Here is a 12,523-nt window from a genome sequence, read left to right on the forward strand (position 1 = left end):
ATAGAAGAGAAGGATCTGTTTTATGATTTACTCAGTGACAGAATAACCAAAGTGCCTGGCTCAGAGTCACTATATATTCTAGGTGACTTTAATGCTCGAGTTGGGTCAGGTAATGGCATGTGGCTGACTTGCCCGGGTCATCACGGTGTGGGAAAAATAAATGATAATGGCCAGAGAGTGCTGGAAGTATGCTGCTTTCATGGTCTGTGTATCACAAACACATATTTCCAACTTAAAGATCAACACAAGGTGACCTGGTGACATCCCCTCTCTCATTACTGGCACCAATTTGATCTTGTCATAGCTTGGCATTCAGATCTAAAAAAATGTCCTACTGAAACGAAGCTATCATAGTGCTGAATGCAACACTGACCATGCTCTGGTGGCAAGCAGACAGGCTCACGCCTAAGAAATATCACCGTGCTAAACAGAGAGGTCAACCACAGATCAACACATATCATGTTCATAGCTTTCAATGAAAACAAGAATTTGCCAGTAGTTTTGAAAGTGCTTTATCAAGAAATGCACAAACAGAAATAAATATTGATAAAAAATGGGCACAACTTTCTGACACTCTACAACTCACCAGTATTGGTCTATGGAATGAAAAAGAATAGATACAAGGACTAGCATGAGCAAAATTTGGAGGAGATGGAAACAGTCATTGAGGCAAAATGGGAAGCCCTGCTTTCTTATACAAAAAACCCAAACGGAAGAACTTGGGATGACTGGAGTGAAGCAAAGAACAGGGCACAACAAACATACAGGTGAAATTTATGTGCAGATATACAGAAAGCTGCCGATTTTGGGGACATTAAGGCAACGTACGATGGTATTAAGAAAGCAGTTGGTCCAACCGTCCAAAAAGCAGCTCCTCTGAAGACGAAGACATGAGAAGTTATTACTGATGAAGGCAAGCACATGGAGTGCTGGGTTGAACATGACCTTGAGCTGTGTACAGCTGAAAATGAAGTAAGGAAGGATGCACTTGATGCCATCAAACAAATGCCAGTTATGGAAGAGCTTGATGCAATGCTCACTATCGAAGAACTTGGCAGATCGATAGACTGCCTAGCAAATGGAAAGGCCCCAAGTGAAGATGGGATCGCTGCAGAGGTTATTAAGTATAACAGCCCTGCCCTTCTTCAGCACCTACATTCACTTCTCACAACCATCTGGGAAGAAGGCTGTGCCCACTAAGTATGCAAAATTCAAAGATTGTTACTTTGTATAAACAGAAAGAAGATAGAAGTGATTGCAACAATTACCAAGGCATTTCACTGTTGAGTGTAGCTGGGAAGGCTTATGTACGAGTCATGCAAATGCAATTGCAATTCCTAGCATCTAGAATTTACCAAGAATCCCAATGTGGATTCAGACCTGGCTGATCAACCGTGGGTATAATTTTTTCTCTACAACTGCAAGAGAAGTGCTTTGAGCAGCAGAGACCACTGTATATTGATTTTATTGACCTCATCAAAGTATTTGGTTTAGTGAGCAGAACCGGGCTCTTCAAGTTGCTGCAGAAGATTAGTTGCCCATCTAAACTACAATAATAGCTAACTGTCTCTTTCCATGAGAAAATGCAAGCAACAGTCTCTTTCAACGGCAAAACAACAGAATCATTCCCTGTAAATAGTGGTGTAAAGCAGGGGTGTGTGCTAGCTCCTACTCTGTTTGGCATTTTCTTTTCCCTTCTGCTGAGATTTGATTTTGGAGACTGTGAGGAGGGAGTGTATTTACAAACAAGGTGTGATGGAAATCTCTTCAATATTGCCCGTCTCAAGGCAAAGACAAAAGTCAATACAGTTGTTATTCGGAAGTTGTTATAAGCAGACGATGCAGCTCTGGTAGCAAACTCTGAGGATGAGCTGCAGTATAAGTTATCACATGCGTGTGGGAAGCTTGGTCTTACCATCAGCCTCCAAAAGACTAAAGATCGCGGCACACAGCACCACCAACCTTCCAGCCATCAGCACTGACAGTAATCCTCTGCAGGTAGTTGACGATTTTACCTACTTGGGATCTACAATATGTAGCAAATTGTCTGCGGACACTGAGATTACCAAAAGAATTGCAAAAGCATCGGCTGTCATGGGTAGATTGAAAAACAGAGTATGGAAGAATGGACTACTCACATTAAAAACTAAATTGCAAGCATATAATGCTTGGGTTATCAGCACCCTTTTGTATAGCTGTGAGACATGGGAAACTCTTGCTAAACACGAATCTCGACTGAACAGCTTCCATCTCCATTATCTCCGAAAGATCCTTCAGATCTCTTGGAAGGATAGAGTACCCAACACCAAAGTATTATGGCTTGCAAGCACAACCAGCATTCATGCACTCCTAAACCACCAATGTCTAAGGTGGCTGGGACATGTCAGGCTCATGGATCCTGAGCGAATACTGAAAAAATACAGCTAGTGACCGTGTCAAGTGGCGACATGCTGTGCGCAATGGGGTTGAGCTTGCAGAGAATGAATGTATACAAGAAGACATCAGGAAGAGGGCAAGATGGAAGGAGAGGGTGGCCTCTGGTGGAAGTCTTTCACATTTCAAGTGCCCAAACTGCAGCAGAGACTGCCACTCTTGAGAGGGACTTTCATCCATAGCAGATGTTGCAGAGTCTGAACCAACTATGCTACCCATCATCTGACTACACACACACACACACACACACACACACACACACACACCAAGGACGTTTTTACCAAATTTGTAACCTCATTTTTCACCCTTCTGTGCTATTCCTTGTGCCCTCTGCCTTGAGCACAGCATCTGTTATATCTGTCTTATCATCCAATTGTGTCTTTTCCTACACCCCCCCCCCCCCCCCCTCACACCTGAGTTGCAGTGCTGGCACAATGCACAATATAGCTCTACAGGCTTCTAAGAGAGTTTATAGACAGTTGTTCTTCCCATACACTATTTACAACTGGAACTTAGAGGAAGATAATGGTACCAGAGGCACTCTCCACCACACAATACAAGGAGGCTTGTAAAGCACAGGTGCAGGTGTAGATGTATACTCTACATCTCTGAAGAAGGATTTGACCAAAAGTTAGCAAAGTTCTCAGAGTTTTGTATGTGCCTATCAATGGCTCAGCATCTCAGTTATACAATAATATTTGGAAGGGGATGATTCATGGACACAGCATGTAGTCATTTAACAATTTATTTCAATTTTACTGTACAAACACTGAAAAATAAAGACTGGGCCAACACACTATAGCAACATTTATGGTGACCGATGATAACACATGACTGTAACATTTTACATTTTATATTGCATCTTAAGTTATGTAGCTTATTATACTAAAAGAAATCAAACTTTAATCCAAGACCTTTCACTTGAATACAAAGTCATTTAATACACTACAGAAAAGTAATACTTTTAAAGTGAAACCTTATTTGAATGTGCTTGATTTTCATGTGAAAATATGAGTTGCATGACAGTTTTCCAGAATATTCATTGTTATTATAAGATGAAGTATGATAGTTTCTTCAGATTTGGTACTTTCATGAAAACTGTCAGTTAAATTACTTCATTCACTACTTCAATGAGACAGCTGTACTTGACTTCAGTCAGTGAAAGAGCAATAGATTTGTGCATACTGAGAACTATCATATCACCCATCAGGATATGAAGTTGTAGCCTGTATATGATTTTGTACTAGTACCAGAATTCCACAAACAGCATGATTTTCTACCTTGTGCCAGAATTTCCCCAATCCACATCTGTAAAACTGGAGAAGTAGATAATCTTCTTCTCTATGGTTCCTCCAACACACATCAGGAGTCAGCCATTTGCCAAAGAGCATTATGATTACTGTTGTTGTAGCTTAATATGGCAATTGTCTAACTTGTTTTGGTTCAAAAACTGACAGAAAAGTAGAATTGATATTAAACAAATTCTCTGAATTAATCATGAGTTTTGTGTTCTCAAGTGGCTGTTTATGTACGCAAATTACTTCCAGTTACAGTAGTGTCTTTGTCAGCTTTCTTTCTTGTATGCTGAATTGGTGTACATTTTTTCAGACATAACAAATTTGCCATTATTTGTATTTTATTTTCAGGTTGATTGGCCTCTGTAGCTTGGCAGTACCTCCTGGTTCCTAGGACCTATACACAAAAGCGCATGTATATCTCATTCTTGATTTCTATATTAATTATTATGTTACTTGTGTACATGAATATGAAGACTGGCTGTTGTCTTTGATTGGCTATATAGACATGGGTCTGAGTTTTATAATTGCAATAATATTGATTTTAAAGTTGCATTTAACTTAAATTAACCATTGTTACATGCTTAATTGTGTACATAATTGACTTTTTAGATTTACAGTGTGTAACCCAGAATCCAATCACATTGGTCAACAAATATGGCTGCTCCATGACTGTTTCTTTGTCTATGTCTCCAATAAGAAATGCAGTGGTGATATCCGGTTAGAGATATGACAGTCAAACATGTTTGATAGAGCCATACATAACTGAAATAAAAGTATAACTTGTCTCATAGAAACACAAGTAGCTGAAATGCCACAAGACGAATCCAGACATTTGGCAAACGACTTGAATTTCTCCAAAGTAAGCTCCATCACTACTGTATTTTTTCCAAAGTGGTTTTGTAGTCTATTTATTCGTCTGTTGTCTCATTTATAGCCAGTGGCCTAATCTCAGTGTATATAACCTAAAAAATGTCTTGATAATTTTGGCACCCTTCATTCATAAATGGTGTTAGTATCTATTAAATTTGCAGTGAATTGCTTGAATCGAAATACCATCCTGAGGGAAAAAATTTCATGTTAAATATGAGGCATCATCAACTTAGTAAGTCAAGATAAGCACATACAGTTTACAGGTACCTGTTAAATGGTTTAGATAACTCAATACCTCACATGAGAGACAACAAGAGGAATTAAAGTACATACCATTTCACCGTAACTATGCACTGAAATGAAAACAGTTTGTAAGCACACCCAGGATTAGAATGTGGTACTACAAGTCAAATGCAAATACTGATGATCCCTGAGCTGTCTATCATTTTATACTACAATCTTTCACTTAAAATATGTTAATTTGCATCAATATTAAAGTTTGTTGTGAATTGTATTACCGGATACCACCAGTGTGACATACCATGTTAGCTTCAGTAGAAACAAACAGAGAAGGAGAGATAAAAAACAAAGAAAATAATATTATTAGATTAAATTAACTACTCTACTGTTAAATACAGTATGATTTTACTCATGTGTCTATGAAGGTGTTATAAACTCAGACTAGCTGCACAAGTAAATTACAAGAACTAGCAAGGTTAAATACTTATTCACTCTGGTTCTGACATTTTTTTAATAAAAATTGCTCTTGTTGTTTGTAAAACTCAGCCATTATATTGCGATCCATATGGCATATGGCAATAGGCATTTGGAGACCCTTCAAATTGCTTCATCCAATACTACTATTCCCCTAAAATATAAATCTACTTTGTCAGATCATACACAACATAACATTATGAATTCAATATTTTTGTTAGATGGTAATCTGCTTGATAAGTTCCCTAGTTCACGAGTTAGTTCTCTTTTCCTAAATATACTACTGTTTGATACAAAATCACCTTTCAGCATACAAAATTTATTTAGATATATTTGATTAAATTGCTTGTATTCAATTTCTGCAACTACACTGATACAGAAAAGAAATGTTTTAAATGAAGTATACATTAATTCAGACACCTTACTTACATGTTTTCACTGGTGGCCACTGCTCAAATTCATAACGAATATCCTCAAAGTCCATCTTCCCATAGGACAAAAGAAAACGTATTGGTTCACCAAGCCCCATAACAGCGAAGTAAGTTAATTTACATTTTGGTGCCATCTGGAAGTCATTTATATTAAAAATTAAAAAATTGAAATATATGAGCACATTTAATATAAATAAAAATATATTATTTATTATTATTTACTTCTAGTGTTGCCACATCAATGGTTCTAATTCATATCTCTCTGTCTACTACCTTCCTCACTGTTTTAATGAAAAACTAAATTCAAAGTACCACAAGCACTAACAAAATATGTAAAAACTACTGATATTTATTAGCTTCAGTGCCTTCCAGGATAAATGTTTCCAATGTTTAGAATATCTTTTTTAAAATTATTCAGAGTGAGACATTACTTACATTAATGTATAGTATATATTCTACAGAGGCAGCCCAAAAAATGTATACACTCTTTGTCAGGCTCTTTTGAGATATCGATATTATCGTTCAATCTGGGTTATGAGTGTGTTGTTGTATGGTCTTTGACTCAACAGCAGTTAGTTCTTTCATCTCAGTTTTGAGCAAACAAAGTGGCTGGAGCACACTTGACTTTTGAGCAATGAAAATGTACTGTAAAGAGGTTTTTCAAGTTTGATAATGCCATTGAAGTGCAATGTCAGTGGAGGTGGGAGTTTGAAGCAGAACCACCAACCTGCCTAACAATTAAACACATCATTGACAAGTTTGAATTGCATGGAACAATTTGTGATATTCACAAAGGAAGATCAGGAGGACAGCATACAGCTACAAGTCCTCCTTTGTTAGCTTTCGTGTTGGAAAAGTTTGTTAAAACTCCACAGAATTCTGCTACGTAATGTGCACATGAAGTGGGTGTTAGCAGTGCAACTATACGAAGAATTCTGAAAGCTGCTAAGTGGAAAGTTTACATTCCATGATTACTGCGCAAGATGATGACAATCCTGATCGCCGAATGCAGTTTCGTGAATGATCAGCAAATGGTAACTGATGACAAACAATTTGTGATGAAGGTAGTGTGGAGTGACGAGGCACAATTTAAACTTAATGGAACCATGAATCGGCTTAACATTGTTTATTGCGCACCGGAAAATCCGCACGTTTATGTGGATAAAGCGGTCAATCTACCAGGGGTTCATGTGTGGTGTGGACTATCATCTAGGGGCGTAGTACAACCATTTTTCTTTGATGCTACTGTCACAGGAGAAATGTACCTGGATATGTTATGCACATCAATTTTGCCAGGTATATGTGTGCGTGTGTGCTTTATGGAGCTGATGAAGAGGTCTTCTACCAACAGGATGCAGTACCATCACACTACCACCTAGTTGTATGAGCTTCCCTGGATGACAGTTTTCTGGGGCATTGAATTGGACAAACAGTTCCCTTCATGGTCGCCATACCTAACACCTATGGACTTTTGATTTGTGGGGAACTGTGAAAGATAAGCCATGCATGCTGGAGGAACATCACCAGGAGATTACAGTTACATGTGCACCGATCTCCAGTGTAACATTGACTGACGTAGTTGTGGCAACCGCTCGTCATTCTGTTATGTGTACAGCCATAAATGGAGAACATTTTGAATTTTTAAAGTAGCCATGTGCTAAATTGAAGTTTGTACAACATGTGTGATCAATTATTAAATGTAAAATAAACACATAAGCAATATTTCTCATTCCTTAAAGTGTGTATACATTTTTCCAGAGGACACTGTAAAATAACAATCTTTTCATACCTGTAGCTAAGTGATAATATATTTCACTTATGTAAACTAGACACACTCCCTAAGAGGAACATGGTGACCATATTGGGAAAAAAAAAAAGAAAAATCAGAAAGTCATTATCAGATTATTTTCACACAAAAACTTGCACTTTTGTCAAATTACTGTATATGTCCTTTTCAAGAGTTACATTCAGATCAAATTTTCTTCTTTCAGACCAGTTAATAATACAAAAAGTTTCAAAATAATTGTTACTAATGGCCTGCTTCATATAACTATTTTTAATTGGTTTAAAATCGTAAGATTTGTAGAAAATTTATCTGTTAACAATAGCCACATCATACAGGAAAATACCTTTTTTTTATATGTTTCCAGACTGTTGTGAATAAAGATTACTTATTTTAAGCAGCTATTTGGGGCATCTACTCAAATTCAGACCACTGACAACTTCCTAAAATGTTAACATTTGTAATGACACCATCTGCGTGACCTTATTCTGGAAAAAAAATAGTAAAAGGTATTTTCCTGTATTATGTGGCTATTGTTAACAGATGAATCTTCAACAATACTTACAATTACACAACCATTTAAGCAAACCATTGGTAACAATTATTTTGAAGCTTTTGTATTATTAACTGGGATGAATCATTGTTGTTATAAACGCTAACACTAATAAACATCAACTGCGTAAATACTGCAAGGAAAATTACATACCAAACAGGGAGAGAAACACAAGAGGGTATGTTGTACACAGAGCATTCCCAGTCCAACAGTTTTGGTAATAAAAGAAACTGCTCAGCACATTAGTTGAAAATAATGTGATAAATTCTGTTGATCTTAAGAAAACTGTACTGAAAATTTAGGAGAATCTCTCATTGGTTGTGTCCACTAGAAACAATTTCATGTGAAATTATATGAGCATTTATTCTTATTGGGTCATTCCACATCAAATGGACCACTGTTCCCCATCTGATGAGGAGCTATCTGAATGAAATTTTTCACAAATCTTTCCCAAATAACTAAAATAAACTGTGCACAATTCTGAATTCAAAATGCAAAAACATTAAAGTTTAAGAGGCTTTCAGTGGAGGGCTGCAAAATGTTAGGGTAGCTCAAGTTTTGGAAAAAATTTAAGACAGGTTAAAATAGAAATTAGCAGTAATGTAAACAAGATATCTGTATTTGATAGACAATGTTTTGTGCTCTTCACACTGTCAGAATTTCAACGCTATGTTCAGTAGCATTTACTTGAAGCACATGTGTGAAGTTATAGAAGAATCAATTTTGACGATTTGCAACCATTTTGTAGTTGCAATAACTTTTAAACAAATTAAGTACACTGAGTGCTCTTTAGCAGTTCCACAAAGAAGCTGTTTGTTGTTGGTTCTGGCAAACTGTAGCAGTTATTACAAGTATGTTAGAAATGGTTAAAAGGTAAACACCCCATTAAATTTGCACAAACTTCAATGTTGTATTGCTAATTACCATCATCTCCTATTTTTCATGACAAAGTGCAGATGTTTTGTAAAGGAAAACATTTCTTTGTTTTGGGGATCATCTGGATAATGTTTATTTAATGAACTACACAATACCAATGTCAAAGACTTGCATATTGTTTTTATATATTTGACAGATTTTAGTGTTTTTAGATGTAATTATGTTTGTTTGTCTCTATTTTTACTTTTGATCTACATCTATTCACAAACAAAAATTTAATGTCAATGGAAAACGAGGATGGAAGTAATTACAAGAGAACTGGCTACCACTCACCTTAGATGATTTTACAAATGTACTTCTTCAAATACTAGACATATCTACATGTTTCTGGACAAGCTCTGACTGACGTATGCTATCTTAATTGTAGATTGTAGACACCAACAATTAACATCTAACTGTCAGTGTGTCCTTTGAGTCAAAAGTGACTATTTTTGGTTACATTTTCAAAAAGAGAACAAGCTACTATCCACCACCAGACAATTATACAGATGTACTTCTTCAAGTAATAGACACAGTAATTTCCAGGCCCACACTGTCAAATTTGTGCTGTGTTTTAAGTGTTGACAACAGTATGGTCTTAAGGGAAATAATTGTAGTTGACAGCATTAGCCCTTCTTTACATATTCATGTTTCAATGCAACACCAACAATGGATGACTTTCTGGAGACCTTGATTGTATAAGTCAGCAATATGGCTGTTCAGGAAATGTTCCACTTTGCAAATCACCTCTTTGTCATTCAGGAAATGCCTCTCATGGAACAGTTTCTTCATCTGAGGAAAGCTGAAAAAAATCACTGGGTTCAGTGTCAGGAGAATATGGGGGAATGAGGCAGAATATTACAGCCCAAACAAGCAGCATGTATGACTGGGTCCTGTGCAGAATGAACTGCAGTGTTGCCATGGAGCAAAAATACCCCCTTGGACAGCTTCCTGAAGCACTTTGTCTTGAGAGAATCTCATATCTCATCAGCTGATTCTGATAGCATGTTCCTGTAACAGTTTGCCCATTATAAGAATCATCTATTAGCAGGGGCAGTTCTAGAAGTCGGTCAAGGAGGGAGGGGATAAGGGTAGGGGGGAGAGGAGAGGGGGTTGGGGGAATGGAATATTGCTTAATAAAAGGAGAGTCATGGCCCTCCACCGACAAATTGGTAAAATTTGGAGTTGCTTAAAGTAGTTTTTGGTAACTGTTTTGGAGTTTAGGGTTAAAACGTGTCTACAGAACGTGTGTGACCAGGAAATAATATGATTTGACCCAGATGTCCAGTTATTTTGAAGTTTTTGTCTGGGGTCAGCAATTTAAGTGTTGGTTGGCATACCTGGATCTTTAGCTTTCTTGATTATTGTAAGAGGTACTCATACATTAAAATACATCCAGTGTATATTAATAAATAATAAGACGCCCATTTTAAGTTAAATGATATTTATTGGTTTAGATAGTAAGCTATTTGCCACTCTTATTCTTTTGTTAAAATGTGTTTGAAATACATTGCAACCTATATTGCTACACTTTGATATATATATATATATATATATATATATATATATATATATATATATATATATATATATATAAATGATTGAAACTGTTGAAGTAATGTATTTGCTGATTTCTGAAGTCATTTTATCCAGTGTAATATGATACTCAATTGGGGAGGGGGGGGGGGGGGGGAGGACTCCAATAACCCCCACCCCCTCCCCCCTTGCCACGGCTCCTGTCTATTAGCTGCACACATTGGTAACACTTCGTTCACCTTGCCCAGTAACAGTTGGGTCTATGCCTTTTTCACCCACTTCCTTCTTTGTCCTGCCTGTACTACCTAGTGACTGTGTCATATGATAGTGCATTGTTGCCATACACTTTTTCCAACTCAGCATGGATTGTTGCAGCACTGTTCCCCATCAAAATGCAGAATACAAATGTCCACATGATCTGTACTTAATAAGTGGAATGCACCATTTTGTTTTGGCTCCTCTGGTGACATGCTATGGTAGAGCAATGCTTTAATATCAATATGTACCAGGATGAAAATCATACACCTGCAAGCCAGCAGAAATTTATTTCTGTAGCAACATTTTTCAGAGGTGATAGTTAAAGCTTTATGACTGCCCCTTGTACATTTGTACACATCATCTATAGGTGAGAGTAGCTTGTTTCCCTTATAGAATTATAACAAAGAAATTGGTCACTTTTAAGTTGTAAGGGAACTGCTCAGTGCTACTATCTCTCTAAAATATCACAGAACATGGTACTCACATTAAATTCACGACATGATCCAATGGAATCAAAATTGTAAACCTAATAACGTAACTCACTCTTACATTTTTCAAAAATAGAAATGATATATGGAATCGACACAAGATTTACTTCCAACTTAATTTGAAATTGTAATCATATTTTAAAACTATTCTCATTATTCCTATTTGTAAAAATTATTCTGAAAACAATTACAAGAAGTATTTAATTATATATATGAAACTCTCTGGAAGTATAAAATCAATGTATTTTGTAATCTATAACTGTGATCTTTTGTATCTGTATACCAGTTGATTTTTGTAAGTAGTATGTCACATTTTATGCTGAAATGATGTAATTTAGAAGTGTGTTATGGCGCGAGTTGTTGTGAATACATTAAAGAATGGAAAACAAATTGTGACAGTTTACTTAAATATGAGATGAAGATTAGTAAAAGGAAGGATAAAATGTCATCATGCAGTGACTCAGTGTCCTTATTTGTCAGGTACTGGCTCAGTCACATTCTTAGACATGACATGGGTAACTACACGGAGCTGTGTATTGACCTAGAATTTCTTTAACATGTTTTGGAATATTTTTATGGTAATTGTAATCTATCCACTAAGAAATTATTGAGACTGAAATTATCTGCTGCTTTAATGAAAATATTACCGAAAATTTCTACAGGTTTGGGGTCACCTTCAATCTGTTTAAAGAAATTTACTCATTGCACTGAATATTTTTTGTGCCTCATTTTTTTACCATGTTCCAAACAGGTTTTATTGTTGCTGAAGAAACTCATTTTTCTCAAAAATATATTCAGTGGTAAAACACTGACTTCTATTCAGGAGGATGGCAATTCAAATCTCCACCCAGCCAACGAGATTTAGCTTTTTTGTGATTTCCTTAAGTTTCTCAAGATGAAAGCAAGATGGTTCCTTTGAAAGAACACAGCTGCTTTTGTTCCCTGTTCTTCCCCACTTTAATGGCATCATTGCCAACAGGATGTTACTGCATGATTTTCCTTCTCTGTTTGAAATCACATGCATTTTGATTCTATGATGATTTTCCTTAAGTTTGTAATATGATTTAACACTAGAATCAGTGAAGACCCTTAATGCTTATTCTCTATGATATTGTGATTATATTTATGGGATTTAGGATCATCAAATCTACTTGTACAAATCCATTTGTAAGAACAATTCTTTTCACAGTCTGTTATTTTTATGGTGAGTAACACGAGAGATGAGGATTCAAAGTTGTGTGAAG

General features: G+C 36.4%; 1 protein-coding gene across 2 annotated transcripts in view; it reads right to left on the reverse strand.

The window, feature by feature from the left end:
* Window positions 1–12,523, reverse strand: part of LOC126161563 (glutathione S-transferase-like) — a 100,904-nt gene that overhangs the window by 33,055 nt on the left and 55,326 nt on the right. For both annotated transcript variants that reach the window (XM_049917503.1, XM_049917504.1), the window contains exon 2: window positions 5,745–5,880. In XM_049917503.1, the coding sequence (XP_049773460.1) occupies window positions 5,745–5,880 (136 nt within the window). The remainder of the gene's footprint in view (window positions 1–5,744; window positions 5,881–12,523) is intronic.

This window comes from Schistocerca cancellata, chromosome 2, assembly GCF_023864275.1.
Source record: "Schistocerca cancellata isolate TAMUIC-IGC-003103 chromosome 2, iqSchCanc2.1, whole genome shotgun sequence".
Classification (NCBI taxonomy): Eukaryota; Metazoa; Arthropoda; class Insecta; order Orthoptera; family Acrididae; genus Schistocerca; species Schistocerca cancellata.